Raw genomic sequence first — 24,000 nt, forward strand, 5'->3', positions numbered from 1 at the left:
TGGCGGGGCGGGCCGAGGCGCTGCGGCCGCCGCAGGGAGAGGCCGGCGGGCGGGGGGAGGAGGGCCGCGCAAACTTTGTGTGGAGACCGCGCTGGCAGCCGGGCCTTCGGGCTCCGGGCTCGCAGTGAGCGCCGAGCGGAGCGGGCCGGGCCGAGCGCTGCGCGGGAGGGGCTGAGGGCGGCGGGGAGGGCTGTGCGCGAAGCGGGGCTGCAGTTGGGCGCCGAGCGCTTCCTGACGGCGGCGTCCCCGCGGAGCTGGCTCGGTTTTTGAGTTGCCAAGCGTGTGCGTGTCAGAGCTTTCCCTCACGTGGATTCTGCTCTTGCTCCGTTCCGTGGGTCAGTTTTGTATCAGACCAACGGCGTTTCTGCTTCACTCGCTATCTCCACATTGTTTGGAATTAGAATATTCAGACTCTCTTGTTTCTTGTTAACAGATCTGTATACGAAAGCTGCCAAAACGTCACGTATTTTTCCTAAACTGCATGCTTTGCTGCTGGAGATGGCACCGTGTTTCTAATATCAAATTATAAACTATTTTCCAAAGCCTCACGTTGAGCAAAGGCAGTAGTCATTAGAACAGAGGCTGAGGCATCGCTGCTTTGTGCTGAGGCTGATCGTTTTGTGATGTCCTGAGATCATTTTTAAAATATCTGCTAACGCGTTACCTTCCTGCAAGCGCGGTGGCAGCGAGGCAGTCTGCCAGGCCACCCCACCCCGAGCCTTGTGCCTCACTGAGGTGCTGGGGTCTGTGCGCTGCGAGCGGCCTCCAGTTCTGTGACAGTTCTGAGACAGAAGTGAAGGATGTTGGCTAATGGAGACATCAGTTAAAGTCACCTGGAGGTAGCGCTGAAAAAGGCCCTTAAAATCGCAGGTGATCGCTTAACAATGGAGCCTTCCGAGATGCTTGTGTTGCTTCATTGCACATTGTGTTTTGTTTTCTTTATTCAATGCTTATTGCTTTACAGTATGGTGAACGGGTGTTAAATCTGCTAAGGAAAAATGATTTTTATTAACGGTACATGTTAGCATGAATTACATTTACAAATATATGTTTATTTCTCAAACCTCCTTTGAAATTCAAGAGATACTCTTTTTATTTTTTGAGTTGATTTTTTTTTATGCTGTAGTAGCAGAAGCCCGTAGTGTTGTTGAGAGCTTTGTCCTTATTTCACAGATGCACTGGGAATTGTTTTTAATCTCCTTTCTGCTTTCCCATTACAGATGGTGATGACGACCCACAACTCTCCTGGGTGGCTTCATCTCCCTCCAGCAAAGATGTTGCATCACCCACTCAGATGATAGGAGATGGGTGTGATCTCGGCATCGGGGAGGAGGAAGGGGGGACTGGCCTGCCGTATCCCTGTCAGTTTTGTGATAAGTCCTTCATTCGCTTGAGCTACCTTAAGAGGCACGAGCAGATCCACAGTGACAAACTACCTTTCAAATGCACCTACTGTAGCCGGCTTTTTAAGCACAAGAGAAGTAGGGACCGTCACATAAAGCTTCATACGGGGGACAAAAAGTATCATTGCCACGAGTGCGAGGCCGCGTTCTCTCGCAGCGACCACCTCAAAATTCATCTGAAAACCCACAGCTCCAGCAAACCATTCAAGTGTACTGTGTGTAAACGTGGGTTTTCATCTACCAGCTCATTGCAGAGTCACATGCAAGCTCATAAAAAGAACAAGGAACATATGGCAAAGTCTGAGAAAGAGGTGAAGAAGGATGATTTTATGTGTGATTACTGTGAAGAGACATTCAGTCAGACTGAAGAACTGGAGAAGCACGTAATGACACGCCACCCACAGCTTTCCGAGAAGGCAGATTTGCAGTGTATTCATTGCCCTGAAGTATTTTCAGATGAAAACTTATTGCTCTCACACATTCATCAAGCCCATGCCAACAAAAAACACAAGTGCCCTATGTGTCCAGAACAGTTTTCTTCAGTGGAGGAAGTCTATTGCCACTTGGACAGCCACAGACAACCTGACTCCAGCAATCACAGCATCAGCCCTGACCCGGTCCTGGGGAGCGTGGCATCCATGAGTAGCGCGACTCCTGACTCCAGCGCGTCGGTGGAGAGAGGTTCCACCCCAGATTCGACCCTAAAGCCTTTGAGAGGGCAAAAGAAAATCAGGTCTGTGGACAGAGAGGAAGGCCAGAATTGGTCTAAAGTTACTTACAGCTGCCCGTACTGCTCAAAGCGTGACTTCAACAGCCTTGCTGTGCTGGAGATCCACCTGAAGACTATCCATGCAGACAAACCTCAGCAAAGCCACACGTGCCAGATCTGCCTTGATTCCATGCCTACGCTGTACAACTTGAATGAACACGTGAGAAAGGTGCACAAAAACCATGCTTATCCCATGATGCAGTTTAGCAACATTTCTGCCTTTCACTGTAACTACTGCCCTGAGATGTTTGCAGATATCAATAGCTTACAGGAACACATCCGTATTACTCACTGTGGCCCAAATGCTACCCCTCAAGATGGCAACAATGCTTTCTTCTGTAACCAGTGCTCCATGGGCTTTCTGACCGAGGCAACCTTGACTGAGCATATTCAGCAGACTCACTGCAATGTAGGAAATTCAAAACTGGATTCCCCTGTCATTCAGCCAACACAGTCTTTTATGGAAGTTTATTCATGCCCTTATTGCACAAACTCCCCCATTTTTGGCTCCATCCTGAAGCTTACAAAGCATATTAAAGAAAACCACAAGAACATTCCTCTGGCACACAATAAGAAGTCAAAAGCAGAGCAGAGTCCAGTTTCTTCTGATGTTGAAGTCTCTTCCCCTAAAAGGCAACGGCTTTCTGCGAGTGTAAACTCAGTGTCTAATGGTGAATACCCATGTAATCAGTGTGATCTAAAGTTCTCAAATTTTGAGAGTTTTCAAACCCATTTAAAGTTGCATTTGGAGTTGCTGTTGAGGAAACAGTCTTGCCCTCAGTGTAAAGAAGACTTTGATTCCCAGGAGTCTCTCCTGCAACATCTCACCGTACATTACATGACAACTTCAACTCATTATGTATGTGAGAGCTGCGACAAACAGTTTTCTTCAGTGGATGATTTGCAGAAGCATTTGTTGGACATGCATACTTTTGTGTTGTATCACTGCACCCTTTGCCAAGAAGTTTTTGATTCCAAGGTATCTATCCAAGTGCATCTGGCAGTCAAGCACAGCAATGAAAAGAAGATGTATCGTTGCACAGCCTGTAACTGGGATTTTAGGAAGGAGGTGGATCTCCAAATCCATGTGAAGCACAGTCACTTGGGGAATCCATCTAAGTCTCACAAATGCATCTTCTGTGGTGAGACTTTTAGCACAGAGGTAGAACTGCAGTGCCACATCACAACCCACAGCAAAAAATACAACTGCAAGTTTTGTAGCAAAGCTTTTCATGCCATCATCTTGCTTGAAAAACACTTGCGGGAAAAACACTGCGTTTTTGATGCTAGCGCTGAAAATGGTACAGCTAATGGCATGACCCCAACAAATAAGAAGACAGAAGGGGCAGATATCCAGAACATGTTAATGAAGAATCCAGATACCTCCAACAGTCATGAGGCCAGTGAGGATGATGTAGATGCTTCTGAGCCCATGTACGGCTGTGACATCTGTGGCGCTGCTTATACTATGGAGGTCCTCTTGCAAAACCATCGCTTGAGAGATCATAACATCAGGCCTGGGGAGGACGACTGTTCTAGGAAGAAAGCGGAGTTCATCAAAGGTAGCCACAAGTGTAATATCTGCTCAAGGACCTTTTTCTCAGAAAATGGCCTGAGAGAGCACATGCAGACCCATCGAGGCCCGGCGAAGCACTACATGTGCCCCATCTGTGGGGAGCGCTTCCCATCGCTCCTGACCCTCACTGAGCACAAAGTCACTCACAGCAAGAGTTTGGATACAGGAACGTGTCGGATCTGCAAAATGCCACTGCAGAGCGAGGAGGAATTTATTGAACACTGCCAGATGCATCCAGATCTCAGAAACTCCCTCACTGGGTTTCGCTGCGTTGTCTGCATGCAGACGGTCACCTCCACGCTTGAGCTGAAAATTCATGGGACGTTTCATATGCAGAAACTGGCAGGAAACTCTGCAACCTCGTCACCCAATGGCCAGGCCTTGCAAAAGCTCTACAAGTGTGCGCTGTGCTTGAAAGAGTTCCGGAACAAGCAGGACTTGGTAAAATTGGATGTGAATGGCCTTCCCTACGGCCTTTGTGCTGGATGCATGACCAGGAGCACCAATGGACAGTCTTCAGGCTTGACCCCGCAGGAAGTGAACGAGAGACCGTGTGGCAGTCTGAGGTGCCCTGAGTGTAGTGTCAAATTTGAAAGTGCTGAAGACCTAGAGAGCCACATTCAGGTAGACCACCGAGACCTGACACCTGAGACTAGTGGCCAAAGGAAAGGCACCCAGACGTCGCCTGTTCCCAGGGTGAGTACAACTGAACTTTGAAATGTCAGAGGGATTATATGTAGGTTTTTAATGTGACTGAGAACTGTTTTTTTTTTTAAATCCCATTTTATAAAATTATTTAAACAACCAAAAAAAAAAAAACCAAAACAACAGAGGAGTAATGCACATAGAAAAATTAGATTTTGTTCAGTCTTACAGGCTCCTAGATTCCTAGTAGCAGAGCATTAAATTTTTTATCGTAAAGCTGCTCCAGATTTAACAACAGAAAGCTTAGACACATCTATAGAGCACATGAGTGGTGAGGATTGAGTTATCCATGAATTCTGGTGCTACTGAACTGGCAGATCTGGAAAAACTGGGACATTTCCATGAAAAAGGGCATTCTGAGTTCCCAAAGGAAAAAGATCTAATTTGTCATACTCGAGGAATGAGATGGTTTCTTACCTGGGAAATAAACGCAAGCAGGAAGATAAAGGAACTTGTGAGAAAAACTGTAGAGAATTTCCCCCAGAATTCTCACCTGAAACCAATTTCTGTGTTAGAGAGCTTGTCGTTACAGATGTCTTTCAGAGTGAATGCTGTGAGGCTGCTTGGGTGTTTGTGTGCATACATGCATGCCTGTGAGCGTGCGTGTGTGATTTTAAGCGTGGTTTTAAAGGGAACTTCTTCATGGCCCTCCTGTAGGAGAAGTAGTTTTCTTAGCAAATCTGGAAATTGCTGTCTACTAATAGGCAGGTTATGCATCTGAAAAAGAAGTGTACTCTGCTCTGGAGTTCACAGATAGCCTGTTTTCCCATTTCTTAGCTTACAGAATGCATGGGAACATGCGGTATCTAAGTAAGGTTTCAGAAGGCTGCTCAGGAGATTAATATTGTTTGCAGTTTATAGTCTTTTAAAATTATTTGTTGACGTTTTGGCTCAAGAATGGGCCAAGTCAGTCCTTCCTCTGTCAGGAACAGATGGAATGAGAAGTAAATTTTGGAAATCTTCTCGGGAGACCAACAGCAGACACATCTGAGTATTGATATCATCTGACATTTTTAATTAAACATGATGGGGTGAGATTTTCAAAAGTATCTAAGGAAATTAGGCACCCAACTCCTAATGAATAATTCCAGCCGTAGATGCCTGTTTATGTCAATCTGCTAATTAAAGCACCCACAAACACATCTTACTGCATTAATAGAACCTGTAAATACCGCTTGAATACAACATCAGAGGCTCAGGAAGTAAGATAGGACCCTAAGTATGTCCTGAGGACGCAGACTGTGATGCCTCCAGTAGTGCTATCACAAGCTGAGCCCCACTGGGACTTGTTAGCTCCAGCTCGATGCTGGGACCACGCAGGGCAGCAGCATCTGGGCAGCCTGGAGCGTGGCACTGCCTGCCCTCGGCGCCGCTCGCCCCAGCACCTCTGTTCCAGGCTGCTGCTGAAATGCCACAAAAAGTTCTGTTTCTTCCCTTTCTTGCTTTCTTTTTTTTTTTTTTTTCCTTCTCTTTTTAGAGTAAAACAACTGGATATTGTTCCCCTAGGTCTGTGACTAAGGCTCCTGGTGTATACACCTAATCCTGCAAATTCTGCAGAGGAAAAAGGAATGAAAATATCCCTCCTTCAAACTGATATCTTTTGAGAGTTCAGCTGGGGCTCTGACTAGGTCATTCTCCTTCCTCCTTCTCAGGTCTTTATTGCCTTCTAAATCCTTTTAAACACTTCTGTTCTCTTAGGTAGAACTAATTCTTCGTACGACCGTGCCTGTAGCCTAAAGTATTGCCTTTTCTTGCCTATTGACTGTCAGAAGCAGAATACGTTGCTATTTTCTGCTCTGATTTCTTGCTTTAACTCTCTCTTTTCAGTGAGAGCTTCCGCACTTGTTCCCTCAGGGGAGAGTTTTAAGTTCTCCAATAAGGTAAATGCTTTGAATTTCATCCCATGAGGGCAGATCTTAGTTCCTTTATAAAAGATAATGAAAAATCTGCATTTGTGGCGACGGCAAATGGTGCCTTCAACAGGTGTCTATGGCCTGCACATATGCTAATATCAGAGATCTTTACGGTATGCATCCCAGGAATAGATATATTGTTACTAGAAATAATTAATTATCTTACCCTTCACTGTAGGTACAAGACTTGAATTCTGATGTCAGTTCATGCGGAAACTATTGGTGTTTCATTCAGGTTTCTCAAGATAATGAGTGCTCTTTGTGTCTGCCTAGCACAGGGGTTTTCAAAGAACGATGTTCTCTTTTAAATGTTGATAAATTCCTGTATTTCAAGAATGTTTACTTAACTTCATTGGCTTCATAATGAAGCTGTGTAAGTTGAACACAATATTCTGTCATCTTGTTAGTATGCTGTGCACATGTAACAACGTACTGTTTTAGTAGAGCTGTCTGAGAGCTCAGTGCATGCAGAGTAACCTGCGGGTGCCCGAATAAGTCACTTCTCTCCAGTTCTTGGGCAATTCTAGATTTCTTTTTTAAACACTTTATTCTTTGGAGTAAATAGGAATAAACAGAATGAAATTCTAGTAATTAGAAAAGATGATATAAAAAATACACAAGTTCTGTGAATGTGATGGATATCACGATACCAGCGGGTATACTTCTTGAAGAGCCTGGAAGCCTAGAAAAATTTCAGAAAAAAATGAAGTGAAGATTTGGCTCCATAATGAAACAAAGGAAGAAAGTAACTACTAGCTCCTGGTGAATAAAAAGTGGTAATATTTGAGAGGGAAAACGGATCAGAAGAAGAAAATCCATTCCTTTTTGTTGTATATATTTATGTTTGTTTGTGTGTGCACATGGATGTAGCAGCACAAAGGGGAGTATAAATACTTAGTTATATTTCATTTGCATTTGCTATCAAAAAGCACTTAGAATTGCTTGGCAGGCTTTGTTTTGTTTTGCTTTAATCCATAAGAAAACAAGAGAAAAAACATAACCCTTGAAAATGCCATTGCATCTTGTCTTCCTCACATTTTATTCTGACAAAAAAAAAAAACCCAGATCTATGGATTAATCACCTCTCTTTGTAAAACAACTAAGTAGGATCAATTCATGATGGTCAAAGAAGATTTCTAGGTGAATGGAGCTTTTGCTTCCTCTACATGGAAACATCTGCATCAGAGGACTTGTTATTAGGAGCTTTTAAGCCAAGTCAGTGGTATTTAATATGGAGAATCACTAAGAGGAATAAATAAAATACACCTTAGTAGCAAAGGGCTGCTCTAACATCAGCTTGTGTTTGATTCTTACAGTTCTACACGAGTTCTTCTGTCTCAGTAGGTCTAAAAGTTTCTTTTATTAGATGAACACCACCAGTATAGGTACCATTCTGGTGTCTGGCACGTGTATAGCTCAAGACCTTTTTATATTCTATTATGATCACATCAGAAGCAGTGCTTTCATTTTTACTGAACACATTTCTGTGCGTAGGAGCTTCAGTTTTGAATACATTTTATTAATTCCTTTTAACACCTTCTGGAGGAATGTGCGTGTCTTGAAAAATATGACAAATTGTTTAGTAGTGAGCTTTCTTACTGTCTCTTCTGATACTGGAAACAGTCACTTTTCAGGCTACTCTTTCTCTTACACAGATTTATCCTTACTTTGTACCATAATCATCACGAACTAGTCTTGTTAAACATTGAAAAGGGCAAATAGTCTGGCTTCAGTTAAATTTCCATCTTGAATGGTGTTTCTTTATTTAGCCCACCTAGGTTATTTAGACTGAAGAAGCAAAGGAGGTGGCATAGAAAATTAGAAGAATGAACCCCGTTGTGCTTCTTTAACTCAGTTCCTTTTCTCCTGCACTCTTTCTTGGATTCAAATCCTTCTCTTTGTTCTCCCCCCACCCCTTCTCTTCCCTTGTAAATCCACTGAATGGAGGAATATTTTCTTTGTAGAACAGGAAACTATTTCCAGATTTAAAGGAGGACAGTCTGGAAAACCCATGGGAACAATAGTTATTTCAGAAAAGAAACCAGACCCCCCTGTTGTTATTACTGCTATTTTGTGCCAAGATTAGAGTGAAGTATCTTGACTTAATGGGGATTGAGCTCTCAGTTGAAGGCCCTCTCGTCTGGTCTCTTATGCCACCTTGAAGCTGTCATCTAGACTATGAGCTCCTCACAATCAAGGCTTCTGTTTTGTTATCATACATCAAGACAAAACACTGAAAAGAGATAACCAACCCATTACAATTGTCTGTGAAGTCGTGATACTCACAAAAATGGTAGCAGAAGGTCAAGTTTTGTACCACAAATAACATAACCTTGTATTAAAACTAATGCTTACCATTTTCTGAGAATGGAAATCATTGTTGTAACATTTTTTTAAAAAGAATTATTAATGAGCCATCTTTTGCATATACATTTGGGTGCTAATCAAGCTATAGTTATTTTGTGGCCTGTGTGAAGCTAATTGTTGACCTTATTCTGTATCAAGCAGGGTACTCTATCAAAAGAGCCATTGCCTCAGTTAAACAACTCTTTCCCAGGCTGGATGTGGCCCTGGGCAGCCTGAGCTGGTGGGTGGCAACCAGCCCATGGCAGGGAGTTGGAACTGGGTGGGCTTTAAGGACCCTTCCAACCCAAGCCATTCTATGATTGTGTGATGTGTGTATCAGCTGAAGTTAGAGGTAATATTCACAGAAGTCTGAAATCTGCTGTCTTCTCGGAGGAGTGGTCACACCAAGCAGAGCATTTTGTAACTTTGTGGTGTGGAGGAGTTTGCACAGGGTCTGTGGATAAACAGAGACATCCTGTTTCCAGATCTGTTAGTAAGTAGCTTTCAGAAGCTTTCTGCTTTTTAAATCAATTTTAAAAATGAATCATTTGTCTGTGTTTAATATGAGTTTAAAGGCTTGAAATAGAGTTGAGCTGAAACAGTCTTTCTTAGCTAGTTACTTAAGGAACTCTCATAACAGAGATAAGTGTTGAACAAGGCACAAAACTTAGTCAACTTTGAAGTTTTAAAGAAGGGGAAGGTTTCAAGTTTTAAATGTGAGGGCATGAATCGTTCACAGCCCAGTCCTGTTTTTCTCTTCTAAGGATTTTTGCCGCCTTTTGTTTTTTTGGCATGTGTATGCCAGTGTGCTTGAGGCTTGAGAATACATGAGTATGTATGTGTACTTGCACTCGTCTGCTGCAATAGATTCCCAAGAAACAGTGCTGCAGAAGTCCAGCTGCTTTTCCATTAGCAGCCTTGATTTCAGAATGGATTCCAGGAGGATACTTTCTTGAGCTACCTAGGGATAACTAGCCTATCCAAAGTATTTCCTTTTATATGGTTGGCTGTGTCAGTTTTCGGCCAATGGAGTATATCTTTCTTCCTATTATCATGTTAATTGCCCATTGTTATTTTAGCCTAGAAAGCCCTGCCTATGTGCAAACACATACTGTGTACAGAATTCATGGAACGTGCGTACCATCCATAGATGGTTGCATTTGTTGTTATGATATTATAGCATGTTCATTAACCTCCAGCAGGCTAACTTGTTGCCACTGATGACATGGGAAGTAGTTAAGAAGCTCCTGGCAGCACCTAATTTGTTATTTCCTCAGCAGGTGTTCAAGGAAATTGGATCCCATACACAGAGGGAATGACAGCACCTCCTCTGTTTAACTCAGAACTTCTTATTTATTACTGCTGTCCTAAAAATAGGATTCTATACCCTGGTGTGGGGTGCAGGCCATAAGAAAAAGCGATTTTCATCTAACAGTGCACAAAAAGTACCCGCAAAATATTTTGTCTCAAAAATGTAAGAGGTATCGTTTATGGAATGAGGTTCCCCTCTGCTCATGGCTTGGGATTCTCATCCATCCGTCAGTTGAGTCGAGGTGTGAGTGGGCTATTTCACACATGTTCTGCTGCCATACAGTCCTGCTGCAGGGGTACACTCATACCTGAGGGCAAAAGCAGCAAAACCAGCCAGCTGCCTGGTGGCAAGTGTTGTAGCAGGAGTTATTCTCTGGGAAGAAGTAGGAACAAAAGGCCCAATTTTTCTAAATTGCACGTCAAAAGATGTCTGTTAAGATAACTTGTTCCCATGCAGTGATTGAGCATGCACATTAGACCAAAGCACAGTAGTCCTTGCTTTGGGAAATGAGAGTTTTTCCAAGTGTACAAAAGCTTAGCACTAGCCTTTTATTTTTTTCCTAACCTGGATGTCTATCTTGTCAGTATGCGCTTTCATTTCTACAGATAGTTTCTTGAATTTTTCACTGTCTTATTGCTCAAGTGCATGCACCGCTGTCAATCTGAGCCCAAACCCCATTTCTCCCATTTGAATAAATGCTTCATGTAATTGCCTCTTCACACTATCTCCTGATTTCTGCAGCTAAGCTTCCCTGGTATGACTTTGTGGCAGAGAACATTTGCAAGAGATTGTGCTAGAAAACCATTATTTGTGGTAATGCAGTTTTTCCAGGATTTCTGATGGGAAACCAGTACAAAATGTATTTCTCCTTCTGTCCTTCACTTCCCCAAACAACTATTATGTGTTTTCCTGCTGCTTTCTATAAAGACGGAATTTTTTGAAAAAGTTGATCTTTTTGTGAAAGCAGAGTTCCTTTTATTTCACTCAGCGGGAGTTGTTACTGTAATGGGTTAAATGACACGAGCAGTCTGATTATGGCTGAAGTACTCGGGCAGACTTCCAAGTACTATCATTTGAAAATTTTTTAAGTTGAAATTAAAGTTGTCTAAAAGCAGGCTGTTACGTAGAGGTTGCATTTGTGGTCCCTAAAAGTCCAGCCAAACTTGGTATCGTGTTGGGGATATATGGTCAGAAGAGGGCTGAGTTGAGGGAAGTTGAAGCACGTAACATGCTACATTTGTGATGACGCTTGCCTTATGCTACAGTGCAGTTTTCTCTAATCTCTTTTTGGTTATTAAACAGAAAAAGACCTATCAGTGCATCAAGTGCCAGATGACCTTTGAGAATGAGAGAGAGATACAAATCCATGTCGCTAACCATATGATTGGTAAGACATCCTTTAAACTAGGCCACTCATGGGCTGCTTGTTTTTTGCTACTCTTTGAAATTCACTATTCTAATAACTTGTTAATATTCATGCTGTAATTTATTTTTTTATCTTTCAAGGAAAATGATTTTGATGTAATGATTCTTCACTTCAAAGCTTTTTAAATATGTGGTTATAAAAGTGTTACTGCTGAGCTTTTTTCCTTATCCTTTTGAGTCCTCATCTAGCATTTTCATTTATATTAAAATCAAACTTTTGACAGTATCTTCCATTTGATAGCATAAATTTCTCTCTATCCACGTAAAAAGTACTTGCCAGTTGTCTACCACTTAGGAGCAATTATGTTTCAATTTTGTATGTCATGACATTGAATAGATTTAACTGCTAGCATTTTCCCAGCTAAATGTGGTGAATTCCTGAAGAACACTGTCAAAACAAAATGCTTACAGAGTTATTTCAGCGTTTTTTTTTCTCTTCCTGACAATTCTGGACTTCAGAAAGTTCAACTTTGCAGATAGACAAGTGGTTTAAAAAGCAGTGCCTGCTGCCTCTGTTACCGTCCTGCCATAAGAGTCTGAAGTAGCATTATTGTAATCTGATGGGTTGTATTTCAGCTGCAGCTGGATGATTCCTTTTCTGATGAATGCGAAGAAATGTTTTTTCCTGTCTGTACAGACGTTACGAATGTATGTGTTGGCCCAAGAGGTCAGTTTCCTTTGATGCACAGACCACAAAGGAGTTCCTTACACATGCCACTGTAGGTGTATGTTGTGTGAGATCCTTCAAAGACCGTACAGCACTCTTTGTGTGTCTCATATGTTCATGTGCGGCATTTATCTCCCATAAGCATAGTGGTTTTCCTTCAATAATTTTACATTTAGGAAACTGTTCTCCCATCAATGCATATACGTAACTCCTATTATCTTGGATTTGAATTATGCATAAATACCAGAGAGGGGGAGAGAGAGAGAGAAATGCAGACTGACACAGTATTCACCCGCCTGCCCCCACGTGAAAAATACACGTCAGTCACAATAATTTTCATTCTAGAGCCAGGCAGGATTTTCAAGTCAATGTCAAGCAGGTTAAGATGAAGATATCTAAAATTGTTTGCTTTTGTAGCAGGTGTTAATGTAATCTCTTGTTTGCAAGCTTGAAGAGTGAGATCCTTGTTAATTGGACCACAGTGATTTCATACAGCTCCCCCCTAGAATTTTTTAGTAAAAGCCTGAAAGAAAGGAGTCCATAGGCAAGCTTATCGCTGCAGCCAGAGCTGTGATACAGTAAATGATCACTGATTTTTAAATTCATAGCTCATGAAATGTTGAATTAAGGTTCTGCTTGATTTGAGAGAAGAATTCTTTCTCCTTCTGGAGAGAAGTAATTTCTTTACAGTGATTGATGTGTGAAGTTTATCTATTTATATCCCCAAATTAGTGCTGTCTGGAATAATACATGATGATATATATGTCATTAGAAGTTTCAGTATTAGAGAGCTATTGGAAAACAACACTGTTGTAAGTCAAGGGAAGCTGAGAAAAGTGTGGTGCTGTTGTTTGTGAAAACTTGTTTCACAAACTTGTTTGTTATACTTGTTTCCTTGAAGCTGTGCATAAGTTCTAATACATATTTGGAAGAGGCCTATATAGAGGCAAAGGCATGCGTGGACTCAGTTCCACATACCTAGGACATTGTAAATGCCAGAATATGGTAAGAAAACAACTGATTATTCCGCTTAGGGATCATGTCTTTGTATCTTTGGGCTGAGAACATTCATGAAGTCATCACTTTTTATGGTGGAGTGTGGGGAAGCGGAAAATACAGAAACTTCTGGTGAGGAGCCCGCTTCCTCCTGCTCTGGGGCAGCTCAGCCTGTTCACTGGTGCTTGGGCCCCTCTTTGGGACACGGGGCTGCCTCCAGAAACGTGGTGTCAGTGAGTCTCCTGTTGGTGTTTGCTCTTTACTGGGAAATACTGCAGGGGGGAGGAGAAGCTAGGTGTTACAGTTTCTCTACGAATAAATGCTGTGCAGATTTTTGGTGGTAATTTGCATAGTGCTGAGTCAGTAACAGTGGAGTGATGGATTTCTTCCTGGGCTTGCTCCTGTGGCCTTTGTTCAAAGCCTGAGAGCCTTAATCCCTTACACAGGCTGTAGGAGAGGCAAGCATGTGCTTCGCTATCGCTCAGGCTGCCTTACTGATGGTGCAGTATGGAGTGGAAGAGGTTTCCTTGGTGTTAGACCAAGCTTTGTCTGATGGCAGTGAAAGAAAGAAGCTGATGCATCTGTTCTGCAGGTCTGTTTGGCAGCAGCTGCTAACGTCGCTATTGTCAGTGCGAGACCCACACCTGAGGATTTGCTTGTGTCACGATCCTGGGGTGAGCATTCAGGTGTGCGGGGACCGGGGGGACCCCACTCTTGGGTTGTGCCTGCTAAAGAGCTGGCATCTGCCTCAGCTCGATGAACTTGTTCGTGTCTGCCTGAAATTAAGGTGTCTGCTTTAATATAGTCATTGAGGTGCCGTCTGGGGAAAATGAATGATTGATACCAATCTAAGATAAGAGTTTGAGTAGGATAAGCATTTCCAGGGAGAGATTTTTATCTCTTTTGAATCTGAAGTGAGCGAAGACAATGAAGTTAGCCTTGACATGTGGTTTTAGGTAAAAAAAAAAAAAAAAAAAAACACTTGGCTTTGATAATCCAAGACCTCTCGGCTGCACTTTCTTCTCATACTTTGCAAAACACAAAATCAATAGTTGACAGATGTCCTAAATGCTTGCTTACAGTTTCATTCTGCTCAAGTGACTGTCAACAAAGGAATCCCTGCTCTGTAGGCGTGATGCCCCCTAAGTACCGGTGTCCATAATGTGATTAAAGATTTCAGTTATTTCTTACATCATAGATGTAGAGAGTGCTTCCAGTGCCGTTGGCTGTGCGTCCCTCCTCCACCTCTCTGCTCTTCAGGCTGGAGTCAGAGGCCCTGCTCATAATTCATGGAGGTAGGGGGTTATTTTTTTCAAAGCAGTATGCGGGGAATTTCCAGTGCTACTCCCACACACTGCTTTGAAAAATTACCCTTCTGCACTCTAGCCCTTCATATCCTGTGCACAAACACAGAGGCATATTGGGTCCTGCACAGGGTCCCTGGAGAAGGAGCGGGCTGGATCCATCCCTGGAGGAGGTAAATGGTGGATGTTTTGTTTCATTTTACACTGGGGCCTGTAGGAGGGCTGGAAGCAGCAGAACAGACCTTTTCAGCTACAGTTAGCCAGGATGGGATCTATTTAGAAATGTTTTCAGCCAGGGGGGTGGGACAGGGAGGGGGCTCGGGGTGGAATTTGCAGAGAGTAGAGGTCTTTGAAACATTGCACTGATTGGGACTCCTTTGAAACTTGTCCATGCGCACAGAGAGGGGATCCCCCTTTGAAACATTTACAGGCGCTGGGGAGTCCACTTGGGAGTATATCAAAAACTTTCAGTACTTCTTGCAGCCTCTGTACTTGCTTACCTCCTGTTGCGCTGACCTGGCAATGTTTAAAGCTTCTCCCCCTTATCTCCCCACCTTCCCCTGCCTCTGATGTGCATGCAGTCTCTGTTAGATGCAGGAAGATGGGCGTACGCAGCCGTGGGCTCTATGGGGGGCAGTGCGCAGCCATGGCAGCAGCCAGAAGCACAGAAATCTGTTAATGCAGCTTTTCTCCTGTGGCTTTGGGAGCTGAGGAACTGGAATTCCCCATCCCCTGGCCACTGCTAAGGCCCCAGTACACGCGGGTGAGGGTTGCTGGGGGCCCAAGGGGCAGGGTCCAGCACTTGCATCCCGCAACTTCGCTGGAGCCGCACCCGGGGATCCTGGCCTGAGGCTTTGCTGATGGGTTTTACACGTGTGCTGGTCCCACAGCCGGGCGGGGTGCCCTAATTCTCGTGTCTCAGGCTGCACACAAAGCCTCAGGCTTGTTGCCCTCCGAGCAGGTCTGGTGCCGCAATGTCAAGGAGCAGAGCGTTCAGATCCATGCCGAGGCTCTGCCGTGTACAAGGAGCAGCCGTGGACGTAGCAGTACTTCTGTGTCGTGGTCAGAGGGAGTTGTTTTCTATTTAATGTTCAAAAAAGATGAATGACTCTTCCCACGTTTCTTTCTCCCTTTCTCTGCAAAAGTCTCCTGGCAAACACACACAAGAAGCTCAACTGCAGCGCGGTTAATGCTGGAGCACAGAAACTAATTATTTCTGGCTGCGCTCTAACAACAGAATGACTTCAGCATCCTCCTGCCCCGTGCTGCAGAGGAGTACAAGCGTCTATGGGCTCTAGAGAGCCTCCCGCAGTCTGCCCGACCCTTTGGGCTCGGTGGCTCCTTCTCAGTGCCGCTCCCATCCCTACACGTGTGAGAGCTCTGGGTCAGCGTCACGGCGTGGCTGTGGCGGCAGGAGTGGGCTGATGGCAGGGATGGAGGAGGGGGTGCGAGCTGGCCGCGGGCTGCGGTATGCAGGAGGCCCTGCTTCGTGCTGCGAGGGCCACCTGGGAGCGGAGGGAGCGCTGCAGGGAAAGCTTCCAGGAGTCACACTGAAATTGTTCTGGGGTCTGGTTCCTGGACTGCTGTCCAAATAAATATCTCCTTGTTTGATGTGATGGGGACAGCCGTGTTAAACAACTGCGTTTGGAGGAACGGGGAGAATTTTCTGAGCGATGCCCCAAGCTGTGGTGTGTCGTACACTGTATGTAATGGAGGGCTGCGAGTATCTAAATTACCTTTCCTGCCCTTGGAGATCATGTTTCAAGCTCTGGAGTTGCTCTGCCAGAATTAAACACAAAGCAGGGGGATAACATCCATCCACAGTTGTTTTTCTTTCAGATGCATACAAGTATTTTAAATAAAAAATTACCAAATACAGGTTTGGTATATTGTTACTTCTAAGTTTGTTGCTCTTAAGAGGTCAAACTACACCAGTAACTACAGAAGTATTTTTTGCAAAAGAAAAAAAAAAAAAGCTGATTTTATGTTCCAGTAATCAGTAGGTGATACCAAGCAAGGTTGAACCAGCAGAGAAGGAGCTGAGGTGGTATTCAAAACCAGACATAGACCAAGATACGCCCAGTTACGTTTTCTGTTTAAAAATTGAAGCAAACAGTTTCCTTTTGATTTAAGAAATGGTTGTTTTCATAATTCAGATCATACCAGAATTTCCAATGTATATACTCCTATTCAATGAAAACTGGGACTACTTTTGGGTGTTTTTAACTCCTGCTTGTCACAGAACATTCTAAGTGCATGTGCATATGAAAGGGATGTATGTAAAGATGGTTTTTGCAGCACCAACATTATACATGAGGAAATATTAGCCCTGGGCATCTCTGATGAGGATGTGATGCATTTCTGATTCTAGGGTCTGATCCTGTGGAGCACTTTGTTCCCTCTCCTTGATTTGGGAGCTGGGATGGCTAATGCTTCTCAGAATACTTCTCACAATAAAATATCTTTTATGTGAAGTATGGATAGTCAATAGAGGGGGAATGGTGACTTTAATTCTTGTAAAATTCCCTTTTTTGTGTGTTGATTGTTTGACACAGCACACGAATTCTAATTGATTTAAAGTTTAAGAGTGCTGTTTGGTAACACCTTCCCTTCCATTAAGATACCGTCATGACATTGTGTCCTGAGACAGAACTGTTTGATTCTTGAGGGAAACTTTTCAGACAGAGCGCTCGTGTTAGTTAAAGCGTGTACGTGGTAGCAATGATGATGACGCCGCAAAGCACTGTCTTGGTAGTAGTTTTCAGGCATTAAGGCAAATACTAATGTGCCAGATTGGTTTTGAAGCATTAGATGCAAATTATCAACAGGAACATATTTCTGGAATCAACAGCTGAATGTGTGAATTAATTATGGACACATTAGAAACTCAAAAATATTTTTTTAACTTTGATGTTTGTAAAGCATATTCCTAGTAATTGCTCTTTTAATGCAGAAACGGAAGGTACAACCTTCATGTATTTACCCAGAGCTTGCTTAAATATCCAAGCCTACCTGGACTCGCTTTAATTAACAATATGTGCTAGAATTCCACGTTGTAGGGGCTGGCTATTGTGAATGACCAATTTTAGGGAAGATGAGCTGTGTGCTGTAGCAGTAAGCACAGCCTGCAGTCCGCACAGCCCTCCCTCACCGCCTGCCCATGCCCTGGGCTGGCTGCAGCCTGCGGGGCCGCTGCGAGTGGGGCTGGGGCTGTGCCCACTCCCAGACAAAGGCTCTGCTGCTGCTCGCAGGCCCATCCGTCCCTGGTGCAGCCCTGAGCCTGGGGCATCTTCGTTCTGCTTGCTGCCTTCAGCTGTAAGCGCTTGTGCCAGTACTTAAATAACATTGTAAGGAGTGTAGTGCATAAAAGCTAGGAATGTTCCAATAAAAAACTTACAGTTTTTAACAGCGTAGTCGCACTGAAAGCCAAATTACCATTGTTAACAGGCGGAAGATGCTCTCTTTAGTACAAACAATATTGGCCCCTAATATAATTCAGCACTTAATTGGTCTCTTACTTTGAAACTGGTTTAATACATTGTGTATTTACTGTTGCTGCCTTTCTAAGGCCTGGAAAATTCATTATCCAAAATCGCAATAATTTTATCCAGCCAGGCTGTATAGATGTGGCCTCCTGCAATTGTTATCTGTGCATATTTGTTCATAAAACTTACTCCATTTCATAAGAATGTGTTTTGTTTCACTTGTTTGTCTACAAGGAAGGAAATAGCATTTCCCTTAATGTATTCATTCACATTTTCCTTTTGCATTTTTCATTTCATTTACAACTTGGTAATAGTAGTTCAGTTTTCACTGACATTTTTATAGCTGCTATGACAACATTCCTGTTTTGCATGATACATGCATAATCGGCTGTGATCCCAGTTTCACATTGCTTTCATTCTTTCTTAACTGTGTTAAGATTCCTTGCAGCCTCCAAATTCAATTTTCATAGGCAGTTGTGATTACACCTGTTTAAACATTTTCCTGGTAGTTTCATATTTATTCATAAAGGCAGCAGTTGATAAAACCCCTTTTCTGCAATCAGTCAGAGCTTAAAGTGTGATTTTTCTTCAGAGTTATCATTAGCAAACACCTCCATCTATTCCCAGCCTTATCAATGTCAGCTGGGCAGTGTGGCAGAAAATGCTGTTCTTCAGTAAACTGGCCTGTGTGGCAGTGATTGTCCTGAATGTGTAACTTGTTCTTCATTTTTGTTGATGCCATTAGCCTCGAAAACTGCTGTACTTGTGTATTTAATAGTTTGCAGAGATGCTTCCTGCCTGTTTCTCAGATGTTTTGTGTGTGTGGCCATGTCTCCCTAAGTTCGCAAATTTCTTAGCTCTTCTTTGCTAGTCTTGAATGTGGAAAACAAAATGCGAGTTCTCACCATATGGGGTTTCGGTTCTCCCTGCAGATGGCAAAATGACTCCACTGCTTCCCAGCGGAGAGGTCAGCACCCCTCTGTGTCCTACTTTCCAGCAACAAACACCAGAATATTTCTTGGGGGGTGGGGAGCAAACTCTCCTTCATTCCTAGGTGTGGACTTCAGACTTGATAGAAATGATGCATCAAGGAAGTTGTTCTTCCAATGTGGATTCCAGGTGTAAACATCTCTATCAGCTCTGTCCTGAAATCGAGGTGCTTAGGATCTGTTTGTGGGAGCTTTTTAACAAATAGCAGCTTTGTCCAGAGCAAGTAGGTATTACCCCATTTCTTCTTTATCTGCCATGCAAATCTGTCAGTTTGGAAACTTCAGGAACCAGTTCTGCCTTTCTTGAGGGACAGAAAGGATTGTGCCTTTTTGTGAAAGATAGGTGTATTATGAAGAATAAATGAGGAACAAAGGAATGAATGGAAAATCATACTGGTTTAGCTAGGAATTAGTGGCAGAGTTATAGAATATTCTTTTTACTTCTTTGGGGAAATCTTGACTTGGTTCCAGACCATTTCCAGTCATGAAAAAGGAAAAGTAAAGTGTATCATATTAGTAAACCGTAAGAAAATTCATTCTCTACTAATAAAATCCTGGATTTCACTCTTTCTAAATACTTTGTTCCATATCCAGCACTTCTGAGCACCGAACCTAAAATGTTTATTTTTTCTTCTTCTGTTTATTATAATAAAAGCCCCTGGTTTTGAATTGGGTACTGGCTTACACATGCTGAACCCTAGCTCTGCAGTTATCAGGCTGAAATGGCTTGCCTGTATGTTAAGGTCCAGATTTGTTCCTCCTGTTACTTGGTTGACTTCAAAGAGAGACAGTTGGCCCATTGCCTTTAATTATAGTTCAAACTAAACGGCGCCCCTAACTTTGGGGAGGATTTAATCTGGTCTATTAGAACAAGAGATTACAACTGATATTTCTGTTTTTTTCGTGGCTGGTAAACAAGTCAAATTGAACACAGACCTCCCTGTACACTCCTGCTTCTTTGGGTACTCGCATGGGTTTTTATTTTTTTTCCTTGCATTTGTAATTGGAAACTTGTCTATGCAGAGCGTCCTTGCAGATTACTCCCATGAAGGAAGCCCGTGTACATTATTTAAATGCTTTTACCTTTTTCAGTGTTTCAAGGCTCCCAGCACAGGTAAAGCCTTTGCACAAATGGCCTTTGTTGTTTGCACCAGACGTGTTTGCTTGCTTGAATATCACATTTTTGTCACGAACTCCTTTTGGTTCAATCTGTTAGTGAGTTTTGACAGTTTTACGCCTTTGTAAGTAACAGAATTTTTTAACTGAGTGTTTTAACTTTGCAGATTCATTGTGTGCCTTTTTTCAAAGCAAATTCCCTTAATTAAAAAAGTCAAGAATTTGCCATTCTTGCAAGAGGCAGCGGCCGCTGTGTGACTGCGCGGCGAGCCTGAGGAGGACGGCGGGAGCTTGTCCCTGTCCGACTTCCCCGCAGGAGCATCGAGCTTTTAAGAACTGGCAGTGCTGTTGTCTGCCATGTTCAAACAATAACAAGTTGAAGATAAGCTTCTTTCTTTGTCAGTTGAAATATTGACCTTTTCCTGGTGAGAAATCGTCATTTTAGAAACCAAAAAACCTTTTTTTTTGTCCTACCACACCCAAAAAACGCCGCAACTGCTGTGTAAGAGTACCATGGTCTTTGGAAGACAGAGCTCCATAGCAGGCCATAAAACCTCCCTGTTCGTCGTGTTTCCCAGAGCTGGCTTCTCCTCTGCGTTTGCGCCTTGTCCTGCTGGCACCGACCCGCGGGCAGGTGGCTGGTGAGTGCTGACCCCACGGCAGTGGCTGGCCACCTCCTGCTTCCTGTGGGACTGGCACAAAATGGTTCGGCCGTGGGCTTCCTTCATTTGCTCCTGCATCAATGAGGAGGAGTCCGAGAAGTGTCATTGCGGGAAGGAAGTCTGTAGCACACCGCTGATGTGCATAAATCAGTCTGTCAGTCAGTCACAGCCTGCTGGACTCCATTTAATGAGGGGTATATTTTATTCTGTATTCACAAGCATGATTTTTAGTATGATTCAACCTAGGCAGATCCATTGGTTTCAGGTTTTGCTCCGGGTAGGGTTTGGGTGTTTTAAAATAACAACATCAGCTAGCACGGTTGGCTTGTCTTCTGTTGCGATGTTTTGCACACATCGGTTATTACATGTTGTTGGTGTATGGACAAATATTTCCTAAACCCCATGACTGTGAGTTATATCCAGGAATAAATATTGGCAACAAAAGTTAAATGATGAAACCTTATGGAATGAATGGTAACTGATTCAAGCTGGGCCGGATATAGATAGCAAAAGCTGAAGGGAAGAAAGTACTCTAGTGACATCTTCTCCGTTTTTAATTTGCTAGTTAAGGATTTATTTAACTTTTGGTTCAGTATTTATGCTTAAAATATTGGTTTTGTGAGAGAAAAAAAAAAAAGCAAAACAACCACTGAACCCATCTAAAATCTTTTACAATCATTAATGAGCTTCCAAGGAACAGGGAATTTACATTCTGAGATGTTAGTTTCTAGATTAGTTTATACTTACATATTTCTTTATACTTACATATTTTAAAACTCGGTGGGAGACAGCTGATTTTTTAAGCTAAGCTTTTTCAAGTTATATGTCCTTTGATATAGTTTAACAAAGAAAATTTAAAAGCCTATACTCAAAAAGCAGTCTAGAGTTTTTTCTTTTCTTTTTTTGTAATTACAATAATTGTAGGGATATGCTCTGAAATTTAAACGCAGCCTTTTTAACTTTTTCTTTCATGCCTTAAAAAATTGCATAGTCATGCAGAAATCCAATACTACAAAAATACCTAAGGTGCCAGAAAAGTTACATATGTTATTAGACCGTTAGTGAAAGTGGAGATAGGTTCTCCTTGTACTTTGGTCAAAACTCGAGCATTATTTTTGTAGTTGTGTCAATTGTGTTAGCTTTCATGGATGCGATTGTTGAGGCATCCGACGTCCGTGTGCCCGTGACAAGGGCGTTTGGAGCCATCATACTCCCTGGTTCTCATAGATTTCTGTGCATAAGTGTTCAGCTTTGAGTGTCCAAAAGTCCCTGTAGAGTTGATGGATGGGGGGAAACTTGCTAGGTATTTTCTGAACAGCCTGTCTGGAAACTGTAATTTGCAGTTGCTTGTAAATGCTTCATTGCTAAGCAGCTCAAGATGGTGAAAGTTAGCAGTTCTGGAGCTCCGTGCAGACATTCTTGTAAACTGTTAACTAGTGCATGGTTTGTGTTTTGTGCACAAGTCATCCTTGCAATCTAAACACCGGTGTTCAGTTTTAAAGCAGATACACATTTGTCGTACAGCATGGAAGGCCAGATTTATCTACAAAGGTGTGGGTTGCTTACATCTGGAACTATGACTTCATGATTTTTTCTTATTAATGACTGAAAATATTGGGGTTTGTTTTTTCTTTCAGTGGAAACACCAGTAGACCACAAATGTACAAGGTGTAATTATATCTATCTTGCGTCTTTATTCTTCTTTGAACATGGCTTACTGGTAAAGGACTCTCGAGACCCAAAGAATGGATGCTAAATGGCCTAGTTACAGAGGTTCCCCATTTTCCTAAGGCTTAATCTGGGGAAGTGGCTGCCATTTGCAGGCTAGCAATACGGTGAAAGCACATCATTGTACACAACATTTTATTTGGACAGCTGTATAAAAATGGCAACACACTGTGAAATCCATTAACAGCAAAACATGTTAAATTCAGCAAAATGCATCTCATGTGGAACACTGAATAAGAAATTATAGTCTGAGTTTTACTAGTTGGTTATCAGAGTCTGTCTTGAATGAAGAGAATCAAATTTTTTCCGTGCGTCTGCCGATAATAACAGTGCATGCTGTACACTGGGCTTTGAAACTAGCATGCACCTGTAAATCTTTGCCCCAGTATGTTTCTGCAAGGTTTTCACATATCTAATCTTAATATCCACTGGGAGCCCTGGTGGCAGTTCTTGCTGGAACAAAGAGCTCCTATTTGCATGGTAGGGCTCACTGATGCTCACCAGCATTGCTTGAACAGTGCAGGAACATTTGCACAAGTAAGTTTCGTGGGGTGTAGGAGGAAGAGCTCAAACTGGGAACAGATTGATTCATTGCCCTTGACTGGCCGCCAGTGCAAGGGAGGACCTCCGTCTGGGCAACCATGAGTAAGTAGGTCCTTTGGCTTTGGTGGGATTCCCTGAGTGGATTTTGTTCCGCATATAGTGAGATTTTTCAAGATTTCAAGATTTTTTCAGTAATATTTCTTTTTCAAATACTGTTCAAAAATTCAAAAAATCTCTTGCAAAGTGTTCTGCATTTCCATTGTTCCTGTTGTTTAACTATGAGATGTTGTTCATCAAGATAGGATGCCATTAAGTATTCTGGTACAGAAAGGAAAAATGAGTTTACTCTTGCTTGGTAGAAAATGAAATAGCCATGTTAACTTTAGCTCTTATCATGAGATTAAAAGTCTAATGGGGAATAGTGTCATCTTCAGTCTTCAAAGCCAGCATCAGTGACCTTTTGAGAGTTTTAACTTCAACAACCTAATGATTTCTCTCCTAGAAAAAGCTGAAAAAAGTATTTTCCTTGCCAAGGAAATGAACAAATGGATGGATAAACTTAGCTGTATGCTGGAGCAGGCTAAACTACTTTTGGTCGTATTTAACACCAGCAGATGGGAGGTGGCTTCCAGGCTGCATTGCCCATGTCACCACCTGCTCTGCAGAGAAAGCACAGAGATTAAGAGCCAGGGCAGGAGGGCAGCGTGGGCACAGCCCCCTCCTCTGCCTGGACACCCTGGTGCTGGTGGCCCTGGGCAGTGGTTGTGGCTCGGGGCAGCGTGGTGGCTGTGGGCACTGGTGGCCCTGGGCAGCGCTGGTGGCCCTGGGCAGCCGTGTCTGCACATGCCGCTTGCCCCGAGCTGGCTCAGTGTCACTGGGGGCTTGTTTCCTGTGTAAGAGCACTGGAATTTCTTGGTGCAGTTCCTGTTTGTGTTTGCAAGCTTGTGCTCTTGCTCTTTTGCCAAGCTGGCAGCGCACAAGGGTGACTTCCTGCGCAGGGATGTAGAAGTGATCCTGTGATTCTTCCTCTGCAGCCACTGGGAGATAAAAGCCAGGACATC

At 43.0% G+C, this 24,000-nt stretch overlaps 1 protein-coding gene across 9 annotated transcripts in view; it reads left to right on the forward strand.

Annotated features, from left to right (window-relative positions):
* ZNF423 (zinc finger protein 423) overlaps positions 1-24,000 on the forward strand; it is a 234,897-nt gene that overhangs the window by 144,034 nt on the left and 66,863 nt on the right. For 7 of the 9 annotated variants that reach the window (XM_021408570.1, XM_021408568.1, XM_021408572.1 and 4 more), the window contains 2 exons: positions 1,221-4,444; positions 11,327-11,411. In XM_021408570.1, coding sequence (XP_021264245.1) covers positions 1,221-4,444; positions 11,327-11,411 — 3,309 coding nt within the window. Of the gene's footprint in view, positions 1-61; positions 336-384; positions 871-1,220; positions 4,445-11,326; positions 11,412-24,000 lie in introns of those variants that run through there. The other 2 variants (XM_021408573.1, XM_021408576.1) reach the window with 2 other exon arrangements.

Source organism: Numida meleagris, chromosome 10 (assembly GCF_002078875.1).
Source record: "Numida meleagris isolate 19003 breed g44 Domestic line chromosome 10, NumMel1.0, whole genome shotgun sequence".
In the NCBI taxonomy this organism is placed as follows: domain Eukaryota; kingdom Metazoa; phylum Chordata; class Aves; order Galliformes; family Numididae; genus Numida; species Numida meleagris.